We start from the raw sequence: 24,806 nt of genomic DNA on the forward strand, positions 1-24,806 counted from the left end.
ATAAACAGCACTCAATCGCTAATTAAAGTACTTTAAAGGTGACGGACACGAATTCGGAATAGCACTGGCTCACCACGGGGCTTATGCTGTGCTACCTGGGTACTTTTTTTAAACGTAAACCCCACTGTTCGCGAACCAAATCCCTCGCAAGTGTCGGCCACACACAGACAGACAAAAAATGCCTTTCATAGATTAGAAGATTATCTACCAGACATTGCAACGTCACAATATACGTGCCGCTGACTTTCTGGCACAGATACAACATTCATACAGCTGTGCAGTCCGTAGTAGTGGCTCCCTGTAGAAAACAATATCAATAAACGCCAGCTTATGAAATGTACGTGATACGTTCATCTTCGTACGGTTACAGCACTTCGTGTGCCAAAGGACCATGTTGAAGTTCGTGTTAATGACGTGGCGTGTTTGTGTGTGCGCGTGCGATTGCTGTATGCGGAGTGCAGTAAGGACCGCGTAGCAGCGCTCTCGGCCCCGAACTCGCGGCCCCCCAGCTGCCTGCTGCTGCCTCCGACCCCAACGCGCGGCGGGGAAAAGGCGGCGGTCAACGCACGCACCAACGTGCACATCCTGGTGGAGTTTGGCCTGCAGGTCTGTCGGCATGCTTCGCGTCTCACTGCGCGCCAGCGCCACCGCGCGGTTGTCAGACCTGCGCCCGCCCGTGAGCGCGTGTACCGGTGGAGGTCTGGCAGCCGCACAATAGAGCAGGCATGCCGATATGACATTCTCATGTTGCAACTGAATCCTCCACCATCCGAGTAATTATGTATGGCCAGAGCATGTTTGACTAATCTGATTTTAATAACAGCTTTCAGACAATAAAGTGTCTTTCAAAGAAGACCAATTTTATTTTGGCATCCTATACTATAAATAGGCCTCTATTCAACTCATCCTGCCATTGCTTTGAACAACTTGCAGTAATGAAACTGAACTGGAGCAAACTTCACAAAGGTGTCGCATTCCCTCGACCTTGTGTTCAGTCCGACTGCATTGGTGACGCAACCTGGTGGATTGCGCGTTCACCACTTTTTGCAGAGGCTCACAGCCAGCGGCTGCCCTGGTTCATACCGAAGGTGTAAGAACTCTCGTACAACGCGCCATTGCTTCACAGTGGACATGAACGATCCCGTGACGTCATTAAAAAGAGTGGGCCGTTGTGTGCTGGCATCAGGGTCCCGATTTGAAGATTTCCCGCAAACGACTCAAATGGGATTACACACAGCAGCAATCATCGCCCCCCTACTGGTAGAATAATACCCCAGGTCACTCTTGTAAATCAGTCTATCCTCTCACCTGGTTAAACAAAATAAACCTGAACTTGAACCATAATAAGTACCAACAAAAGGCATACTTTAAATAAATAGGAAGTACAGGTATACCTCGATTTACGAACATTCGGTTTACGAAGTTTTGCGTGAACGCAATTGACAAATTATGGATGCATTTAGATTGATGAAATTTAATTTCCGCATTCTCTAAATTTTGCTACGGCCATGAAGTAAAACAAAGAAGCCACCTGGGGGGTTGCGTTGTTTACGCCTCCACATCACTTCTGCAGTGATTACAATCTGCAGTATTTTGGTGCATTCCCTAAAAGGTTAATTATATATATTTTTAAATAAATTATAATTCAGTGATTTTATTATTCATGTTGTGAGCTCGTTTCTCGATATTTCCATCGTTGCCTTAAGTGCGTGCTTCGCTGAAGTAATTTGTTTTTGTTAATTTTCAGGTTTTGCATCTGACACTGAAGAGGTCAAAGGTGAAAATTACTGAGAAGAAAGTCTTGGAAATGGTGGACCCGTTTGTTTTGCTGCTGTGCGACTGTTTGGACTCCAAACACGTCAAGGTGCCCGTGCCTTCCCACAAAGTAGAGCTGCCACTTGCAGCACTCGCGGACTCGCTCCTGTCGTTTGCTCACCGGCGGCTAGTCGCCTCCCTATAGCTCTTCTATCACTACGACCAAAATTACTGCAGCTATTAACTTCTCTCATTGATTCCTTCAGCCATGTCAAGGAATTCAGCCTAAAAGATTGTTTCACCTCAACCATACCTTGTTCAGCCACCACGCTACATATCCCAACAACTCGCTCACCCATTCACTCGCCCCACTGCAGGTCACAACACATACCCACTCACCATGCACTCACCTACTCACTCCATTTGCAGGTCACAACGCAAATCGTTTAGCTTCTTTCCTTGCACTGCTCCACTTTGAAATCTCCCATTCTATATTTGTTACTGGCGTCTAGATATGTTGGGGCCTTTGCCCAGAAACTGTTTAAAAATGTTAAAAATGTGATTTCATCCTGTAATGTTTGCCGCCCACCCCCAGTGCTCTATTTCTGTCTCTACTCAGGGTATAACAATGAGTCAAATATATAAATCATATATCTATTTATGATGATACATGCTTTAAATGATCTGTGAATGCTTATGATTTCAATATGCTGTATACAGTCACTAGAGATGCTGTAATGCACGGTAATTAATTATTGAATCGAATCGTGACCACAAATTACTGCCCCTTCACCATTCCACCTGACCATCGTTTTTGCCCCTTCATCCGTTCTTCTTGACCCATCCCTCAAAACTTCCCTTTTTGGTCTTTTTTTTTTCTCCACCCCTCTGCCACACTGCCCGCCCCCCCCTGTGTCTCCTCTGGCAGGTGGTGGCGAGCGCCCTGCGGTGTCTGGCCTGGTCGCTGCGCTGCCCCCTCCCTTCCCTGGGGAGGCTCGCCGACCGCCTCACCAAGCAGCTTTTCCTCCTGCTCAAAAACTATGCGTGTGCCGGCGCTGCCAAGGGGGACAATTTCGAGATGATCCTTTCCTGCTTCAAGGTCAGGCGCTGCGCTGCACCTCGCTGCTGTGCGTCGAGTGAACAAACGAGCCTATGATCCTCTGCATAAAAGTAACAGGTGTAGCCCTGCAATTGCTGGCTGATGTCACCACTGCAGACGGAAAGGCCTCTACTAGAAGGGGATTCTATAGAGAGCTTCTTGAGTGTATTTTAGCTGATGTTTTCATGCTGGCCAGATGTCTCAGAAGAGGTTGTATTAGTTACCCACGGTTGACCCCAGCACACATGACCTTCCAATTGGCTAACTGAGATTTACCCATTTATTGAATCACGGTATGTGTGTGGAGAATTAAGACACGTGTCCATTGCTTCAGCTGCTGCGCCGAGTGATACCTATTTAATGGCTCTTTGTTACGAGACTGTCCACACAGTTCGCTTCACTGTGCGAATTGGTGAGGTGCTGTGAAGCGTGAAGTGGGCAACAGTTCACGTGTACCAAGTGGGGTTATTATTTAAACTCGATTTGGTGCTTTTGTGACTGCAGGAATTAATCTTTGTTTTTTTCGGTAAAGTCACGTAGAAATAAGAAAAAATAAAATTACATAATATACGATGTTTCGATTGCAACACAAGTAATCATCATCAGGTAGAGGAAACACATAACCGCAGATATATATATACAGACCTTAAGTAGAGGGAATTAACACAGATATACCAGGGGATACAGAGAGACGGAGCATCACACTAAATAAAACAGGGTTTAGCAAAATTTGGAAACCATATAAAGCAACACAGACGGTCGGTCAAAACACAATTAACGCATGGTCTGGTTGATTACACTATTTCAAAGATTGCTAAATTGTTAGTTAAGTGTGAAATTTAATAGAGTGATAGAAATTTAGCTCTTCTCTACCTAATGATGATTGCTTGTGTTGCAATCGAAACGTCGTACGCTATTATGTAGTTTTATTATTTATTATTCTACGTGACTTTACCGAAAAAACCAAAGAGTAATATATAATCTATTATTTGGGTCTTTCGGTAAAGCCATGTGGCATTACCAAAAGACCCAAAGAATATGAATTCCTGCAGTCACGAAAGCTTTAAGTCAAGATCGAATATATAATCTGTTTACCAATGGCTATAAACGCTCATGTGGGCAGTAGACTGAGCACAATGCTGAACTGCATAATAAGCATAGATGGGCAATGGGTTACTGAGCATCCTGTTTCGGTACTTACCATGTTACGATCCACGATCCCATCTCTAGTAGTTGTACCTACTACTACGCGTAGGTTGTGTACTACGTTACAATCCACCATCCCATCTCTTTGCTTCAATTTAAGTACTTTCGATTTACGTTCTGGTTTTCAGGAACACATCCTGGGCATAACCCGGGGTATGGCCTGTACATGAAAATAAAACTAAATTATAAAGTAAGGCACTTTCTGTTTTATAATTATCATGGACTTATGCAAAGGTGAAGTGTTTTTATTACCAAGTCCATAACACAGGTTAGTTTGGGTTTTATTTGTCTTCCTTTTAGCATTACCATAGAGAGCAATCATTGATGCTAGACACCCTTAATCGAACAATCTACACGTTTAGACGTGCTAGCATTTAGATCCTTTTAAATCAGACGGAAAGTAACATTGGAAGGGGTCATTGTGGGTTTGCGTGCCTCAGGTGATGACGGTGCTCGTGCGCCACATGGAGAAGAGCCAGCTCACGGAGAAGCAGCTGCAGGTGCTGCTGGGGTATGCGGAAGAGGACATCCATGATTCATCTCGCCAGGCCACAGCCTTCGGACTCCTTAAGGTAATCTATTACAGGTGTTTTTTGGGATAGATTGTGTAAATATGAATGTCGTTAAACCCGCCACCATCCGACACAGCCAATTAGTAAGTTTTGTCACGTAAACAAAACGTGCCAATTCGTTACTAGTTCAGCACACCGGTTGTGTGTTGGAGAGTAAACCCACAACATTTACAATTCGAGTATCGTGACATTTCGCCAGTAATTAAAACTAGCATCATCAGGCGACAGTCAGTGCTGTGAAGAAACCGTCCTGTTTCGGTTTTAAATAGGGTGGTAAATGTGATGTCGTCATTTGTGAGCCAATCAGGTGTGAAGACCAGAGGGGGGAGGGTTAATGTTTGCATACAAATTACAATGGATGACCATTACCGGTTGGGTTATTTATAAGGTTATCAAAATACATAATGTGCATGCACAACGTACATCAATTATGCATGCACATTATGTATGTTGGGTGCAAGAAATCGCAATACCTGTTTTTGGCTGCTCACAGTTAATCACCAACGACGTATGGACAGGTTTTGTGAGTTGAGATTATTTAGAAATTCAATGCCCAGAAACTGTTTAGAAGGGGACGAGTGCCGGCGAGTAGCCTATGTGGTGAGCAGGGATGCAATTCAATGTGACTGATATTTGCAATGGGCTAGGATGTCAAATCTTAACCAACTAGGACTGAATGCTTCGGATCTCTTAAACAGTTTGAATACCAGGCATGTAATGATAGACCAATTCAGCAATTCACATCGATTATTTCGCTCATGATGCATGCATCAAATTGTGCAGGAATCTATTGCTTAAAGTTGTAGAGCATTAGTAAAACTTCGCCTCACAAGATTTTGCATTTGGCTGCATCAGGTTGACTAATTAAAAATCAATTTTAAATTGCTAAAAAATTCTAAATACAATCGATATTGTACATGCTACATACTCTAGAATGTAATATACTAGCTTTACTACCCGGCTTCGCCCGACACTTGGATTCTTGTCTTGGATTAATACACGGCCTACGCGGAGCGTGGGGGGGGGAATGCGTGACGTTAGCAGGCACACTGCATACCGCTGCCGCATGCAGGTGACATGACAGATGTGATGTCACCTCTCACTTGCTGTGCAATATATTACATGCACTAGCTTTACTACCCAGTGCGCAAAGAATGCCTTAGAGCTGCAACACATTTGTATGGCACTTTACTCGCGGAGGGTTGGGGGGGGGGTGCGTGACGTGAGCAGGCACACTGCGCGACGCTTCCGCATGCGCGGGTCACATGACAGATTTGACGTCACAGCTCACTTGCCATGCAATATATATGCATTATTGAGCTCCCCCCCCCCCCAAAAAAGTGTATTTTTAGAATTTTTGCATGGTGTACAGTCTGGAAAGTACCCACATGGCAAATTTCCAGTTTGTTTGCATGTCAGGAAGTACGCTAAACATTTTGAACAGACACACATATTTACAACTTTGCCTTTTATATATATGGAGATTATTGCGCCCCCCGCCCAAAATACAAAAGTCTCTTTTTAGACTTTTAGCGTTGTGTACAGTCTGGAAGCTACCCACATGGCAAATTTCAAGTTTGTAGCATGTTTGGAAGTATGCTAAACGATTTAGGCCGCTCGGATAGGGTATGACGTTAGAGCTGAAAATTGTCGCGTTCCCTTAGAATTTCCGGACAACATTAGCTGTGCAAATGTCATCACTTCACAGCTCAGCGTTCCAGAGTTTTTCTGCTTCACACAAACAGATGTATTTTCTGCTTTATATTTAAGAGCGAGCTGAAAATAGTCGCGTTTACTTAAAACATCGAGACAGCTATGCCGCGCATTCCCACAAGGTGTAGTGGGAAATGGACCAAGGATATCAAGAGCAACCACCTCATTTATGCGGGAGACCTGAATGGATTGCAACAGTGGACAACAGGGTTCAGACGAGGGTTTCCGCCGCGCGCACTGCACACACCCTTTCAACAAATTAGCAAAATCTTCTGCCATGCCAGACCAGAAAAAATCGAGCTTAAGTGTGCCTAGTGTCTTATGCAACAGTCGCTCGTGCACTGCCCAGATAAAACTACCCCGTAGGGCAGTGGGCACGATAATGTCGTAATGGCACAACCCTCAGTCCCAATGCATGAGCAATCCGCCTCTGAGGATGACAGAGGCTACACCCCGTCGATCCCCATCCCCCTCCGCCTCCTTGACACGGCGTCGCAACTTAAGCAGGGAAGCATCCTCAACCTGGAGGCGCCCCCACTCCGCATGGTCCAAGCCAATAATGGTGTCACGCGCCACGGGACCATCGGCTTTCCTAGAGGTGTCAATCTCGGCCGACGCCACAAGTGCAGGGGGCGAGTCCTCAGCAGGCGCCTGACAACGCCACGAGCCCGAAAAACATGCGCACCCGTCGCTCGTTGGTAATCGCGACAGGGCATCTGCGTTTGTGTGTCGGGTACTTTTGCGATATGAAACAGTAAAGGAATAGTCCTGGAGGACTTCCAACCAACGTGAAAGTTGGCCAGACGGCTGCTCAGTACGCAGTGCGTACTGTAGCGCTGCATGGTCAGAACGCACTTCAAAGCATCTGCCATAAAGATAGGGGCGATACTGTTGCACAAAAAAAAACAATAGCCAAAAGTTCCCGACGTGTGACATGGCACCGTTGTTCGGCCGGAAACAGCACTGCTGCCATATGCGAAAACTCTCGACGCCACTAACAACTTGAGACAGAACAGTGCCAATTCGGTGTTACGAGCATCTGTATCAAGGATGAACGGCAAGGCAAAGTCGGGGTAGCGGAGGGGAAAGGCGTTCACCATGCCGTCTTGGAGCGCAACAAATGTGGCCTCCTCCCCCCAATGGAACTGACCCTTTGCCATTATTGTGTGGAGAGGTTTGGCGATAGTGGAGAACCCGGCGACAAAACGGCGGTAATAGGACGCAAATCCTATGAAACTCCGCACCTCCCCCACCGACGTGGGGGTCGGCCAAGTACGAACACACGCGGTTTTGTCCGGGTCCGTCGCTATCCTTTATTTACTGACTATGTGGCCAAAATATCGAACAGATTTTTGGAGCAGGTGACACTTCTGCTGTTTAAATTTGAGGTTCGCCGCACGCATTTTAAGAAAGACAGCATGTAACCGTTCGAGATGTTCTTTAAACGTACGGCTAAAAACGATAACATCGTCAAGATATATCAGGCACGAGTCCCACTGGAGGCCAGCTAGAACCAGTTCCATCAATCGCTGGAACGTAGCTGGCGCGGAATGAAGACCCATCGGAAGCCGATTAAATTCAAATAAGCCCTGTGATGTATTCAAGACTGTTTTGGGCTGAGAGCCTTCATCTAGTGACAACTGCCTAAATCAGGATAGGTCACAAGTAAACAAATAATGTGCTCCTGCTAGAGCATCCAGGGAATCGTCCATTCGAGGAAGAGGGTACGCATCAGTCACAGAGATCTCATTAAGCTTATGGAAGTCAACACATAAGCGCAAACTACCATCCTGCTTTTTAACAAGAACAATCGGGGCTCCCCACAGGCTGGTGGACGGCGAGATATTGGTGGCCAATATTTCATCAACCGGGTAAGGGTTCTGCCGGATGGGAGCGGCGTCGCCCGTATCGATGTGGTGACTCAAAAGCGTAGTGTGGCCGATGTCAATTTTCCCTTGCTAAACACATCTGAGAATTCACGCAAGAGCGCCCTCAGCTCCCCCCTCTGGGACTCGAACAATTCCGCATTTTCGGAACAAAGCGTATCCATCCACTTCTCATCAGAATCCTTTTGCGGCCGCATATTCAACACGACCTCCACACTGCCAACAATGCTTCCTTCGTGAAGCGTGGACAACGCATGAGCTAGTACGGTGCCCTCCTGAATGACAGACGTGTCCAATCCTGCATTAAGGACCTGAATGAACGGTTCCTGATCATTGGACACCAGAGTCTGGGCCCCTACTAACGTCAACCCACGAATGGCTTTATTTGAGGAACCCAAGAAGATTCCTCCCGCAGTCGCTTCTTGGTCTAGCGTCTTGCGCAATTGTAAAGGAACCAACATTTGCGCGCCAGGGGGAATCTTTACGGTCTTACTCGCAAGTGCTTGCACGGTAGTGTTGGCCGTGCACAATTGCGTGGGAGAAGGCAAAAAGGCTTTTCGACGGCCCGATGGTAACTCAAGGCACCCTTTATTGATCAACATTTTCAGGGTCATCTTCCCTAAAAATCAGTCCCGAGCAAGCAAGGAATAGCAATGGACCTCGATACAAGAACTGGTCCCGTCAATTTGATATCTCCAATGCACGCCTCCGCTGTTATTTTCCCAATGATGCCCAATGAGCCACCGTTTGCGGCAAAGCACGGAGCCCCGACGGAGCACTGGGTACGACTTTTAGGGGGCGAGATGTTAAAAATAAACTCGGAAATGATAGTCGCTGACGCACCAGTATCGACGAGCATTCTGATTTCAACCCCCTCTATCAATCTGATAACGGAGGATGAACCTGCGGTCGCGGCAGCCACTCTATGAGCCAACTCCGACCACTGACACGGTCGGAGGGGCCAGTCAGCCCGAGCAAATTGCGAACCCTCACGCACCGATGCACAATGGGAATGAAAACCGACTAAACGCGATGAGTGAGGTGGATTCAGGGGCCGAGTCTGTGATGTGTCGCGACTCGCCTTCGGGTGTAGTGGAATGGAGGACGGTCGGGCGGACGACGGCGGTGGTCCGGGGAGGCGTCGTCGTGGCACGCGACAGCCCAACGAGACATGTCCCAACAGGCCGCACTTGTTTGTAGCACATGACAAGCCCGCTCCCAGGGTGTGGAGAGGTCTTTCGCCGTCAAAGTTGTTAATATCGTCGCACCATGCCAACCCCTCGCCAGCCGCCGCCTTTGGTCGATGCACTGGCTTGGACGGGCTCCACTTCTTCGGGCGTATCGTGTGCCGACAACTCCTTATGTTGTTGCAAGAGCAGGTGTGCCTGGATGCATCTTGCAACCTTGAGAGAAGACAACTCGTCTTCGTCGATGGCCGGCAGTACGATGTGGGGGTCCTTTGCCAACGTCAACAATCTCTCGAGGACCAGCGAGTCGACTCCATCGTGGTCCATTTTCGGGAAGGCAGCCTTTCGTAGCACCAATAGTGCGCTACGGAAGGCGTCTCGGCCTCCCTCCTCCCCGCGCAGCGAACTTGTGCCACACATTTGACGGCGGTTCATAGATTGACGCCATTTGAGCAAATGCTTGATGTCGCGTGGCCCTCTCTGACGGCGGGCAGCGCTCTCAGCGCCTCTGCCTCCGTCCACCCCGCCAAGTCACTTTGTCATGAATCTGCGCTTGAAGGCCACCCAGTCGCCTCTGGCGGCGGAAAATTGTTTAACAAAGGGCAGTCTTCGCCTGAGAGATGGAATGTCAAAAGGCGAACTCGACGCAGTCACAGATTTGGTGAGCTCTTAACTCCGCTCCGCGAGCAACATGGCGGCCACTTGCGCTGGCTGCACCACAAAGGTTTCCCGTTGGCGGGAAACAGCAACGGGATGTTCGATCCCGCGCAGCTCCGGTGTTCTCTCTTCCACCGCTGGCTCTTCGCGGTCGAGCTCCGCGACGATCGACGCCACGGCTTCGAGGAGTTCAGCGAGGCGGGAGCGGGCTCTGCGGTACTCCTTCCCCGACGGCGATGAGCTGTCGCTTGGATGGGCAACGCGATGCTCTGCCGACGGCGCCTCACTCCCTTTCTCCGGGGTCGCCAGCCCCGGGGCTGTTTGAGGAATTTCGTCTTCGTCGTCCGACGTCCTGGTATATTGTCTGCGTCACGTAAACATAACCTAACTCGGCTATGTTACTAATAAAATAACGTTTGGCCACTTCTGACACCAGTTGTAGGTTCAACTGAGTTGCAGACGTACTCTTGGAGGCAGCACATTTATTTAACACCAACACACAGGGTAACTGCCCTTTAACAGAATAACAACCTATGGTGGTGACCACCAGGCTAACTACACTAATTACAACGTAACTAGCTACTACGGACTGGACCACAGCTCGGGTCCAGGTCCACTTATTGGAGACTCGGTAGAACGTAGAATGTAGACGAAGGTTTCTTCAGGATGAACACCAACGCCAGTCCCTCTGGGGGACCCGGCTTATATTCTCTGCGGCGTGGCTGGCTCCGCCCTTGGCCATGACCATCTTCCAGAATCCTCGAGCAGGATCAGGACCCTGCCCACGTGACCACCCCTAGGCCCCACTTAGGGCCCCTTTGTAGACTTAACCGGTCATGTGTCCTCTTGGGTCAACCAGAGTGCCATGGCCGATAATGACCTCATTTCTTCAGCCGGCACATCCACACCCTATTATGTAGGGCTGGCACTGCACGCCAAGCATGGTGCTATCCAGCGCTTTCAATCAGCGCTGACCGAGCCCCTCTAGGGCCGGTACTACACCCACACCATAGTGGTATCCGCGATGTCAATACACCGCATGCCGTGCCTCCCTAGGGCACTACACAGTGGCATCCCGCGATGTCACTACACAAGTGAAGTAGTGGCAATGAAGCAAACCGTAGAAATGTACTATATTTATGAGCTGTAATTCAGTAGGGTGTGCAAATGTACGCACTTCCTGTATATTATAACGTTTTAAGTTGTGGTCTGCAGGGCCGTGGCACTCATGAACCATTGTGATCTCTTCATATAGCATCTGAAACTGTTCCTCACGCAGTGCTGCGCTGTCGCAACTGGTCCGTGAACGTGTGGGGAGACAATTTAAGACTTGTCAGGGTATAATGGCAGCACAGCATGTGTATACATTTACATCTGTACTGGGATTGTTATTACCCTCTTCGCGCATGTGGGTTATCTTCGGGCACTCTGGTTTTCTCCGTCGTGTTTGTCAACCCCCTTCCCGTGTTGTGTCGAGGAGGTGCCTTTCGCTGGCTTGCCAGGAGGAGGCGGTACAACAAATATGGAACACTTATTCTGTCTGTATGGGATAGTGTTGCCCCCCCTTGCACATGTGAGTTTTCTCCGGATGCTCTGGTTTCTTAGCACCTACAAGTAAACACTCATCATTCATTGACTGATGACACCGTAATATATAGAGGACCGCAGAGCTTGGAGGAAATGGGTGCTGGTGGACCCTCTGTGACTCCGCTGCCTTTCCCACTCGTCTGTGGTTCCTTGGGCCTCTTGAGCCGTTCTCTCGCTTGGAGAGCGAGAAGATACTGCTGTGAGACACGTTAAAAGTCGAAATCATTGTTCTGGCTCCCTTCCCGCTTGTCTGATTTCCCACATTGCTGAATCATTATACCCTATTTCTTTCTCTCCGAGAGAGAATTAAAACTGTGCAAGTCACAACTTGAAAAATATTTTTGGTTTTTAGACAATGGCATTAGTCGCGACACAGTGCCCGAGGAGGGAGTTGCCGTAAATGCAAGTGTTTTCGTGCGTTCCCCCGTGTTCCCTTTTGCACACAGGCCATTGTCCAGCGACGGCTCATGGTTCCGGAAATGCACGAAGTGATGACGAAAGTTGCGGAGCTGGCCATCACGGACCAGGCGGAGGCGGTGCGCGTACAGTGCCGGCAGGTGGGGCGCACAGTAATACAGGCACATTTTAAAATGTGATTTGTAAATGAATCCTTAACATGAATTGAGAGTTCAATTTTAATGTAAATGTTTTAATTAAGGGACTGTGCATTGTCTTGGTATGGTCTGGAACTGTTTTTGCTATTGTTTTCCTGCCTTTCCGAAGCTTTCCGAATAGATTATGCAATTTGAACTTATATATGGTTGCGTGATGTTTTCTTCCTCGCCTGGTATGCAGGAGGGTTGGGGTTTTGATCCGGACGCCTGTATATTTGAAATTTGCATGTTCTCCCCTTGGTCATGTGGATTTTTTCTCCGGGTCCTCCGGTTTTTCCATCCACATTTAGAAACATGCGTTTAGACTATAAATGTCCAAATGATAAGCCACTTTGTTGCATTATCATTTGTGGCCATGTTGCTTTTGAAACATAAGTTCATACCTCAGTGGGCTTTCCCTAGTAGGATGGGGATGGTTTAGTTGTATTTGTATGTGTTTGGGTGATTTGTTTACCTTTCTTGTACTTTACACTCGTATCGTGTTTTGTACTGTTGTTGGAACGTTCTTACCCTGTGCCCCTACTGGACATTTGTGAAAAAGAGCTTTATAGCTCATCAGATTCCTCCAGTATAAACAAATATTTTGATTCTGACAGAAACACGACCCCATTGTGCGCACGGTGGTGGTGGTTCCCTGCAAAGGCGGCTACCGTGCAGTGAACGCATTCCGCTCATGCAGTAGCATTACCCATGCTTCGATTAACTTTTGTATGATTTGTGCAGGGTCACCTTTTGCTTGCAGTTCCATGTTTAATGGATATTTTTTTTTATTCATCTAGTGACGTATTTTTTTTAACTGCATTAATTTTAAGCCAAAACATCCCGGTTGACTTGCGTAGAGAGGTTACATTATTTGCGTTCAGCTGTTTAATGGTTTTGAATGTTTTTGTCACACGTCTTGTAGGTGTACCTGACATTCATAATGGATTACCCCTTGGGGAAGAAGCTTGGTGAACACCTGGAGTTCATCGTTTCACAGCTCACGTATGTTTTTGTTAATCACCAATTTTAATACAAAGTGGATGAGCCATCCCTTATTACGAGTTTTTATTTTATTTCTGAAGACAATATAAATTTTGTGGTAATGTGCAAAGTTGAAATGATTTTTTTTCAGATAGTGTTGTCCACACACAGTTATTTCAGTTAAGAACCAAAGGGTATAATCTGGCTTCTTTTAATGGCACTTAAGTGTTCAATATGTATCACTAGTTGAGTTGTTTTTTTAGCACGGTTGGCAGCGTATGGTGCGAAAGAAGTTTGACATACATACAACATTATTTTAAATAGTACCAGAAAGATACTTGCTTTGCACCTGAATTTAGACATGCAGGAATACAGTTATGTTTAAAGCGGCCCAATTCCACTTTCGTGTGTACACTATAAAATAAAATTTCACAAAGGAAATTAACATTTGGTAGAAGCAGTATATGATATAAAATTCCAAATTTCATTTAACACCAATAGTGTTTATTAAAACTTTTGTTATTTGTTTGTAATAGTAATGACCAGATTTGCATGATGACAACTTACCAAAGCACATCCCCGTTATTGGCGATGTTGCAATCAACAAAAAATTAAGAACATAAACATTTTTAGCACACAACTTCGGTACAAAACTTGAGTTTGTGTTGTATTGCCGTCTGCATGTCTACTGTGAGGGTTCGTGCAGAGGTTCGACTGTGCCCTTTACAACTATTTCATGCTCTGCGTTTCAGGTACGAACACGAGTCGGGCCGCGACTCTGCCCTGGAGATGCTCGTCAGCATCTTCCAGAGTTTCCCGCAGGAACTGCTGCTTGAGTCGAGTAGTCTGTTCTTCCTGCCACTCGCCCTGATGCTGGTGAACGACGCCTCGGCACGCTGCCGCAAGATGGCGGCCTTGGCTGCCCGCACGCTGCTCGCCAAGATCAGTGCAGAGAAGCGCGACTCACTTTTCTCTCTTGCAACCTCCTGGTTTAAAAGAAAGAAGGTTAGTATATGAGGTGTGACGATGCATTGGTCTGTATTATTGCAGTTGCCTTCCACAACTTAATCTAATTTCTGCCCTTGAAGCAGCTTGTGACGTGTTCCTTGCATCATTACTGCCGTCCTGTTCAACTTTATTTCTTTCACGACTCCTTTATACTTGCTTGACATGTAATTGGATTTAGCATTACTCTTTGGTTCTTTCTGTAAAGTCACGTAGAAAGAAAATAAATTAAATGATAGAGTACGACGTTTCGATTGCAACACAAGCAACCGTCATCAGGTATAACTAAATTTGAGAGAGACAAAGCACAGACACGGAGACACACAGACAGACACAGAAGCAGAGAGACAACACAGCTTTCCTTTGCAACTTTTCAACAACAACTTACATTTTGTAATCCAGCCATGAGGCAACAAGCGTCTGAGAGCGTAGAAGTACCCAGGACGAGAACGGGGTGGGAATGGGAAGGCACCGAGTGAGAGAAAAGAACCAATTGCGTGGGTCTGAAAGCGTGAGGTCACAAAGGAAACGTTTCGAGGAGAGACGTGTAAGCAAATAGGGGACCAGGCAGAGTTTCTTGGGGGTTAGGGTTCCAGTGGGGTGGGGGTGTTGTGGCTAACAAAGAAAAGCCATCCCTTAGCGGCGTAGTAGATCCTTGGGATCAAGGAGGGGGGGAGGCCACAGTCAGTGAAGGGAGTGGGCTGGGCGTGATTGGGTGAAGGTCAGAGAGATAGGGAGAAGAGGAGGGGCTAGGCCGTGGATTGGTTGGAAGGTGAGGATAAGGATCTTGTAGTTCAACATTCAGCTTGCTCTGTCATGAGACCTTTTTTGCCAGTCTTAAAGTATGAAGAAAATACAATTTTAAGATTCTACGTGAATTTTTTTTTTAAGATTTGATCCTACTCATCCATACATTTCTGTTAAATTTACACTCAGATTTATTCCAAAAGGTAGTGGATTTTATCTCACTATCATCCATAAAATACATTTGTGATAGCTTGCAAAAGTCAGAACATGAGGTTTGTACAATGTATGAATCTATAGTATGCGGACTCAGTATATATGAAAAATAAGAATAGGTTTTACCGTTTCTGGAAATTAAACAGGTGTTAAGATGTACATCATTAGACCTTTGCCAGTACCAAAATATAATAATAAGGTTTTTCCCCTTTTTTCTCGCAACAAAACTGAAACCTTTTTACAAGGATTCATGTCTGCATTAACCACAATACCTGCAAGGACAATGCATATATTATTAAAGTATGTTTTTTGTTTGCATTTTGACTGCAGGTATTGTGGTTAATGCAGACATAAATCCTCGTAAAAAAGTTTCAATTTTGTTGCCAGAAAAAAGGGGAAAAACCCTATTATTAGGTGTTAAGATGTTCAAACACCAAATAGATATCTTTTGCAAGGAATAAAATCTGCATTAACCACACACATGCAAACCAACATGCTCTGAAAGAACCAAGAATATGAATCACTGCAGTCACGAAAGCTTTAAATCAAATTTAATGTGTTGTCTTTGAAACTGATTGGCTTACACCAGAGACAGCCTTCTTATGGCCTAGTCTCACCAGTGTCAGACCAGAGAACGCCAAAAGGTGAACAGTACAAAGGCAATGCCACTATGAGAGCATTTACTACTTGGGATGAGCAGCTATATCATGGAATACCTTTTTATGCCAAGAATAGGTCAGAACAATATTTTCTTGTTTTTTCATATTCAGCTTGCTGTTGCTTATACATTTTGGAATTATTTAGTAAACGGGTTTTTTTTTATGGTAGCTTCTGTCATGTTATTGTTTATCTATTTCCATGTGGCCAACCTTTTAAGCAGTCGCTCGATTTGTTTAATGTAGTTATGCATTCTGTATTCAGCGGTGGCTATGCATGCCTATGTTGGTGGATCGCATAAACGTTGTGAAACTCCTTTGTCATGGACATCGAAGTGCCCCCATACATATACCCTGGCTCGCTAGGAGAAGGAAATACAACAAATTGACTCATAACCATCTGTTTCCATCTGTACAGGGATAGAGTGTTGCACTTTTGCATGCTGTGTATTTCTCGAGGTGCTCCGGTTTCCGCCAACTGGTATAAATGCTGACAAATTGGCTTAAAAATCTTGAAATAAAAACCCAATGCAGGACCATCCTGAAAAAGAGTTGTGCCATTCAGTGTGACTCCTGCATAAATAAGTGTCCACTGGTGTATAGTGTTAAACGCGTTCACGTCTACACAGGTGCCCATGCGGCAACTGGCAGCGCACGCGTGTGGGCTGTTTGTGGAGGTGGAGGGCGCAGAATTTGACCGTCGTCTGACATCGCTGCTGCCCTGCATAGCGCAAGACCTGCAGCCCAGCAATCACGAGAATGTAAGCATTTACTTTTCTTCCTGTGGGTACCTGAGAAAAAGGTGTGTTCTAACAACTAATTTAAATCTGTAAACCCCTTCCTTCAGCTTTTGTCCCATTATTTCATGTAATTCATGTGTGTTGCGTTTCTACTCTTTTCATTCGAACTGTCGACCTTTTCATTCGAACCATCGATTTTAGTTTCCTTCGAACACCCCTACTCATTTCTGCAGTTGAATCGAATTAGAAAAGTGCCTGTGTAGATTTAAATATCTCTTCAACATATGCATTTTGTGGCCATAATACAAGTGATATTTTGTCGTATATGTATTTGCTTGGATGGTATCAGTAGCAACTTCTGCGTGTTTTTGTTCAGGTGGAAAAGAAGACGCAGGAAAATGCTGCCGACCACCTGCTCTTTGCCCTTCTGACGCTTCTGTCCAAGATCCTAAAGGGTTGCCCTGCGGTCACCTCGGCAACGCACAGGAAAAATATGAACACCATCTGGGGTGAGAGCGGTCGGTCCTAGACCTTGTCGAACATGACTCTACGCCAGGGTTTGTGGCGAGAAGCGGCTTTGTTACTCATGATATCAAATTTACACTCAAATGATTATTGTTATAAGGATCAATCTAAAGCCACTGTGTCTTGTGTTAAATTATGTTTTAACAGAAGTCAGTGTCACGGAGATTGTGGCTGGGTTCAGGTATTTGAAAGACAGATGGCTTTATAGCATTGGTATGCTTGGTATAGTTAGCCTTACAATGGCATGGTGCATCTATTATCTTCTTGTATTCAAAACATACTGAACCAAAGTAAGTCGACATGCTTCTGTTTATGACATATGATACCATCACCACCAGTTTCACTTCAGAGCTCTCCACTTTCCCTGGACCCGGTGAGCTTTGTCACGATCCAGAAGGGTGTTGCCGTGGCCCTTCGATGTTTGAACGAACTCAGTGCTTTTATTTTCTCTTGAGCCCAGTTTTGGGTGCCTTGACACAAGGGACATTAATTCTAGATTTGAGGCTTTCGTGACTGCAAAGATTCATACTCTTTGTTTTTTTCGGTAAAGTAATATAGGTAAATTATGCAAGACGTGTTGCGAGGTTGCCATGTTGCAGATTCTGCGATGTGTGGTACCTTGCAGAGCGCAGTAGCTGTATTGCGTGCACGTAGTTTTCTGCAGTCCGCGTGGTTATGCATTGATGTCCACGCCCATTGCGGTTTCACACCGGGGGTGCTGCTGCCGTTTCACACAATTGGAAAATGAGAACAGTGTCGTGGCAATTCTCACGGTTTCTAGCAAGAAAAGCTGTTGCAAGATGTAAAATAAAGTACGCCTTTTGGCGTCCTCTGGTGTAACACCGTTGGAGACGAGGCTCAAAAGAAAGCTGTCTCTGGTGTGGACCAATCAGTTTCAAAGACAATGCATATATTATCAGAGGTTTTTTTTGCATTCTGACCACAAGCATTGTGGTTAATGCAGACATAATTTCATGTAAAAGGTTTCAGTTTGGTGTTTTAACATCTAAACACCTGTTTTGTTGCCAGAAAAAAGGGGAAACCCTATTATCTTGTAAAATACCGTTGGTAAAGGGGGACAGCCCTGCAATGTCTTTATTACACCACTGATTGCAGGAGCGCTTCTACGAGTGAGCTCTAGAGTGCCTCTCGAGAGCACTTTGGCCTACTCTTCCACAAAAAAGTCAAGTTAAGAAATATCAATGTCACGTTTTAAAGTGTAGCAGCAAAGTATGATGCATTTATGGTCAGCATATTTATCTGATTTTTAAACATAAGCAGCCATATAAATTTCAATATATTCTGTCATCAGAATCAGAAGGGGTTTTATTCGCCATGAAAGTTCGCACAGACAAGGAATTTACTTTGGCAGAAAGGTGCATACATTCAACATATAGGAATCTTAAATCTTAATATAAAGTAGCTGTAAGATACAATCTAAAAATACAAATAGGGTAACAGTCTAAAGATGGCAAGGTGTCATTTTGTAGATAAAATGTTAGTGTAAGCCCTTGGCCTTGTTGAAGAGGCCAGCAGCCGATGGGAAGAAACTGTTTTTTTGTCGTGAGGTTTTGGTCCTGATGGACCGCAGCCTTCTTATTTATTTATTTATTCTTTATTTTGGTATAGCCCTGTGAGCCATTCAGTTCTTGAATCGGGTGCAACCACAACAAACAAAAAACGAACAAGAAAACATCTTAAATTGACTATGTGACTGTGCAAACAGAAAATCCATGAAAAAACAGCCAAAATATTCCTGAAAAAAAAAGTACCATACACCAATGCTGTATGCAAAAGATCCCAGTGGGATGCAAGTCAAATAACAACAAAGACCACAAAAAAACTTAGATTAAGGCCATCAGTCTAACTCCGTACTACAATAAAACACACGTCCAAACCAAAAACTTTTGGAAATCACCAAAAAATAAAGACATACTTGCAACGTGACAGCTAGGGGTGTACAACTCCTCTAGAGCAGTTTTGAGAGACGATCTCATTGGTAGTGATTCAAGTTGCAGTTTATTGGCAATAGCATTCCAGACCCTGGGGGCATCAATAGCAAAGGCCCTCCTCCAGTTTTTGTACGGAAATAGGGAATGTGAAGCTCGTAAATGAGCGAAGACCTGAGGTCAAATTTGTTGTTTGAAACAGAGAGGAGATCCAGCAGGTAGTGTGCGGATTTTTTTGTAAGTACATCGTGAATAAATAAGATCTGGTGCACAAGCCGTTGAACATTAAGATATGTTAAGTTTGACCCAATGTAGAGATCACAGTGGTGAGTCCTATATGGGCAGTTCAATGCAAATCTTAAGGCCGAGTGATGGATGGAATCAAGCTTCTTCAGTACAGTACTTCGGGCTGATTTATACACGATGTCACAGTAGTCAAGTAGAGGCAGTATGGTAGCTTTTATCAATTCCAAACGGAACAGTGGGGGGAAGCAGTGCTTGTGTCGATACAGAAAACCAATTTTTATTTTTGTCTTTTTACCAATATAATCAATGTCATCTTCAAAATTCAGTTTTGAATCCAGGATGACCCCAAGATACTTATAGATCTTGACTTGCTCTATTTGATAATTATTTAAGGAATGTAATTGGGGAAAAATAACTTCCTGCTTTAGTCCCGGTGAGAAGCATAGGACCTTGGTTTTGGAGGTATTCAGGACTAGTTTAAGAGCAACTAGCTGATGTTGTAGTTTGTTTAAATCACCCTGGAGCTTAGCAATCACATCATCCGGACAGCGGCCAGCAGTAATCAGTATCGTGTCATCTGCAAAAAGATTTACCCTGGAATGATCCAGGTCAGTGCCCAAGTCATTGACATAAAGAGAGAACAAGAGGGGGCCGAGGATGGAACCCTGTGGAAGCCCTTTTGTTATCTTAAAACTGTTTGACCTCCAACCATCTGTGAATACAGTTTGGGTGCGAGAAAAGAGGTAATTTTTTAACCATTGTACTGTGTTTTCGGAAAAACCAAGGCAACTTAGTTTACTAAGCAGGGTGTTGTGGTCTACTGCATCAAAAGCTTTGGACAGGTCAAGAAAAAGACAGGCACAGTACTGCTTATTATGAAGGCTACTGTAAATTTGATTCAGAGAGTCTAATGCAGCAGATGTGGTGCTGTATTATTTTCGGAGCCCAGATTGTTTTAGATGTAATAGATTGTTGGTGGACAGGAAACTGCTAATTTGGTAGTTCAATAATTTTTCAAAAATTTTCATCATCGGGGACAAAATTGAGATAGGTCGGTAGTTATTTGGATCATCTTTAGGGGGCCTCCTTTGTGAAGTGGACGGACATAGGAATGTTTCCATTCTAGAGGAACTGATGCTTCTTTGATGGACAGATTGAAAATATGGGCTATAGGTTTGTATATTAAATGACCAACAGTTAGTAGAGCAAAGACGGGAATACTATCTGCTCCGGTAGAGGAGGACCCTTTGAGGTAGGACAGTTGTTTCAGAACATTACTTTCGTGGATTGGCTGGAAACTAAATTCGTTTAATGTTTGAACAGGGGTGTAGGAATTTGCATGAGCAGGGGTGACTCCCAATACATTATCAAAAAGATTACCAGCTTCAGAAAAATGAAGGTTAAAATTGTCAACTATTTTTTTGGGATCTGAAAAATATTCCCCATTTCGGTTAAGCTCAATGGGCAGATTATCCGTTTTGGATGCCTTTTCGATACATTTGATTATTTTCCAAAAAATCCTTGCATTTCCACGTGATTCCAGGAGAGTGGAGGAAAAGTAGGCATTTTTTGCATGCCGTATCTTTTTTGACGCATCTATTCCTTAAAATCCTGTATTCTAGCCAGTCATTGACCAAATTACTTTTCTGAGCACATGCCCTTGCCTTGTCCCTAGTTTTCATGAGCTTTGTAATCAAAGGATCAAACCATGGTGGGCGATTGCCTTTAGTTTTAAATCTAACCAACGGAGCATGTTTGTTAAGAATTTGGAGAAACGTGTACCTGAAGGTCTCCCAAGCCGTAGTCAGGTTGGGGGATATCACAGATCTTGTCAATATCCGAGTGAAGCATATCATTAGTAAATGCCCGAGTGCTGAAGTGTCTCATAGAGTGCTTCTCAACCAATTTAGGGGGAGCTTTGGGTCTGGCTGATGATCCCACCCCAAAAATGAAGGAGTGATCACTAAGGTTATTACCCAGAACACTAGTCAGTGCGAAATTGTGAGAGGCATTTGTCAATAGGACGTCAAGCAGAGATGACTGTCCCAGATTTTGTTAGGTTGGGTCTTGTGGGGACATTTATTAATTGAAGCAGGTTAAATTCATCTGCAAAATTTGTGGCCACGGCCGGCGGGTTTAGCCAATTCCAATTTGGATCACCCACTAAAACTATTTCACCTTGAGGGAGGCCCCCAAAATGCTCTCTCAGTGCAGATGCAGCTGCAACATCCTTCCCACTAGGCGGTCTATAGCAGCACACTACCAATATCTGTTGATTATTTGGGAGAGTTATTCTGAGAGCCAGACCTTCAAAGCAACATTTTTTAAACAAGGAGTGAGCTGGTGAACATGCAATAGTATTACGAACATGGATGGCAATTCCACCTCCTTTAGATCCTCAGTCAAGCCGAAAAAGGTTGTACTTGTCAATCGTAATCTGCAAGTCATTGACGGCAGGAGTGAGAAATGTTTCTGTTAGGCAAAAAATGTCCGGGTCAAGATTTGGCACTTCTAGTTTTAGTTGACTTAATTTAATCACAAGCCCTCTGATGTTGACATGTAGAACACCAACACCTTTTCTGCCAGAAAAATCTACAGAAGTATACGAGTTCTTTACATTTCGGCCAGGATGAAGCTCAATACCATCCAGAAATAAGAAAAGTAGAATTAATAGTTTGCACAAGTATTTTCTGTGAAAGGATGAAGAGCGGCGAACCTTGGACGAATGGCAGCAGCTCGCAGATGGTGTTATTTTTAAGAGCAGAATGAAGTTTGGAAGGAGTGCTGGTGAAGTAATGGGACAAAGATAGGGTTTAAAAGGATACAATGATGGAGTGTAGAAGTGTCTTTGAGCTGTTTCATTTGCAGGTGTAGTGGCAATTCGAGCAACAAGTATGGACGCAAAGTAACGAGGGTAGCCGTTTGTAGAGTTGATTGTGGCATTAGATATGGCGGGGAGGGACAGCAGTATGATACACCGCAGGAGAATTGCCATCTTTAAAATATCCGGGGTAAACACAGATTAACACACAATCAGAAAAGAAAAAATATATATACTTCTGCCGGAGGGGAGTAGCTGGAGCAGAGAGTGTCCAGGGTGGGAGGAATCGGCCACAATCTTTCTCGCTCGCCTCATTGGCCTCGAGGTGTGCAGGTCCTCGAGGGTTGGTAGATTGCAGGCAATCACCTTCTCAGCAGTGTGGATGATACGCTTTAGTCTGCTCTTGTCCTTGGCAGTGGCAGCAGCGTACCAGACGGTTATGGAGGAGGTGAGGATGGATTCAATGATTGCTGTATAGAAATGCACCATCATTGTCTTTGGCAGGTTGAATTTCTTCAGCTGCCGTAGGAAGTACATCCTCTGTTGAGCTCTCTTGGTGAGGGAGCTGATGTTCAGTTCCCACTTGAGGTCCCGGGAGAGAATAGTGCCCAGGAAGCGGAAGGACGTGACAGTTTTGACTGGGGAGTCGCACAGGGTGATGGGGGTGAGTGGGACTAGTCTTCCTGAAGTCCACAACCATCTCAACTTCTTTAGAGCATTTAGCTCTAGGTTGTTCTGGCTACACCAGGTCACCAGGTTGTCAGCTTCCCACCTATAGTCAGACTCATCCCCACCAGAGATCAGCCCAATGAGGGTGGTGTTGTCTGCGTACATCTTCTCTTATATATAAAAGTCTCCGCGTGCGCGCGCTTGCGGGGGATTTGGCTCTCAAACGGTCGGGTTCAAGTCCGAAATAAATTGCCGGGTGATACGCCCCGAGCCCCCTGCTTGGTATAGGCTATTCCGTTTACCCAGCCGTCAACTTTAAATTAGTTTAATTAGCGATTTAGTGGCATTATTTTAATTATTTACTTACTGCACGAGCTTGACCGTACCAACTGACGCCAATTGCGTGGGGGGGCGGACCCTGCCAAGTGATGCGTGTTCAGTCGAGCTCACGGCCACACCACGGCACTCTGTCACGTGAGTACTTTGTGCTATAGAGTCACTAAATATACTGATATACAGTCAGCATGTACTCCTGTACAGTCTATAAATACTGCTATAGAGTCAGCATGTACTACTGTAGAGTCCATAAATACTGCTATAGAGTCAGCCTGTACTACTGTACAGTCCATAAATACTGCTATACAGTCAGTATCTACTACTGTACAGTCGATATCTACTGCTATACAGTCAGCATGTACTACTGTACAGTCCATTAATACTGCTATGGAGTCAGCATGTACTACTGTATAGTCCATAAATACTGCTATACAGTAAGCATGTACTACTGTACAGTCGATATATACTGCTATAGAGTCAGCATGTACTACGCTACTCATAGCAGGTACCACCACTGTCGCTTGCCCTGCTGTAATCATAGCTTACACCACAGTATACATGCACTGCTGCAGGGAAAGCAGGTACCACCACTGTATGCACTGTTGTAATCATACCAGCTACCACAACAGTATGCATGCACTGCTGCAGGGAAAGCACAGTCGGTATGCACTGCTGTAGTCATAGTGCATACCGTCGTGGTGTGTGTGCGTAAGTCCATGTATGTGTGTGCGTAAGTCAATGTGTGTGCGTAAGTCAATGTGTGTGCGTGGTATGTGTGTGTATAAAAAAAAAACTACTCTTTAATTAAGTTACTTCTTTCACAGTAATAATGCCTGCGTCTAAGTCCATGTGTGTGTGTGGGTGGACGTGCATGTCTGCGGCCATGTGTGTGTGTGAGTCAATGTGTGTGTGTGCGCGTCGCTCCGTGTCAGTGTAAGTACATTTCTTTCTATGTGTGTTTTTTGGTCCGTGTGTGTGAGTCCATGTGTGTGTATCTGTACGTGTGTGTGTGCGTATGTCCATGTGTGTGCGTACGTCCATGTGTGTGCGTACGTCCATGTGTGCATCTCAGTCCATGTTTGTGTGCCTCTCAGTCCATGTGTCAGTCCATGTATGTTTGTGTGGGAGTCTGTGTGTCAGTCGATGTGTGTATGGCAATGTGTCTATGTGTGACAGTCCATGTGTGTGTGTGCGTCTATGTATGTGTGTGTGTGTATAAGTTAATGTCTGTGTGTGTGAGTCTATGTTTGTGTGAGTCCATGTGTGTGCGTGGGTCCATGTGTGTGCGTGGGTCCATGTGTGTGTCTAAGTCCCTGTGTGTGTGTCTGTAAGTCCATATGTGTGTGTAGGTCAATGTGTCTCTAAGTCTATGTGTGTGTCACTCGATGTGTGTGTGTAAGTCAATGTGTGTGTGTGACTTGATATGTGTGTGTGTGTCAGTCCATGTGCATGTGTGTTCGTCGCTGTGTGTGCGTGGCTCCATGTTAGTCAGTGTTAGTCCATTTCATTGCGTGCCTGTAGGTCCATGTGTGCGTGTTAGTCCATATGTGTGCTTTATTCACTTGCTCAGGGCCTATGATACCATCATTAGGCCTGGGCTCTGGGTTGCTCCTCGTACTTTTCGAGTCCCTGACCCTCTGCTCACGATCCTTAAGGACCT

The 24,806-nt window shown here is 45.2% G+C and overlaps 1 protein-coding gene across 3 annotated transcripts in view; it reads left to right on the forward strand.

Moving 5' to 3' along the window:
- The window catches only part of UTP20 (UTP20 small subunit processome component), a 128,794-nt gene that overhangs the window by 79,147 nt on the left and 24,841 nt on the right, over nt 1-24,806 (forward strand). For all 3 annotated transcript variants that reach the window (XM_032948650.2, XM_032948649.2, XM_032948648.2), the window contains exons 48-56: nt 462-606; nt 1,748-1,864; nt 2,684-2,854; nt 4,501-4,632; nt 12,109-12,219; nt 13,181-13,260; nt 13,992-14,244; nt 16,490-16,621; nt 16,977-17,109. In XM_032948650.2, the coding sequence (XP_032804541.2) occupies nt 462-606; nt 1,748-1,864; nt 2,684-2,854; nt 4,501-4,632; nt 12,109-12,219; nt 13,181-13,260; nt 13,992-14,244; nt 16,490-16,621; nt 16,977-17,109 (1,274 nt within the window). The remainder of the gene's footprint in view (nt 1-461; nt 607-1,747; nt 1,865-2,683; nt 2,855-4,500; nt 4,633-12,108; nt 12,220-13,180; nt 13,261-13,991; nt 14,245-16,489; nt 16,622-16,976; nt 17,110-24,806) is intronic.

The sequence above is a fragment of the Petromyzon marinus genome, chromosome 7 (genome assembly GCF_048934315.1).
Source record: "Petromyzon marinus isolate PM22_M1 ecotype Great Lakes invasive population chromosome 7, UKy_Petmar_22M1.pri1.0, whole genome shotgun sequence".
In the NCBI taxonomy this organism is placed as follows: Eukaryota; Metazoa; Chordata; class Hyperoartia; order Petromyzontiformes; family Petromyzontidae; genus Petromyzon; species Petromyzon marinus.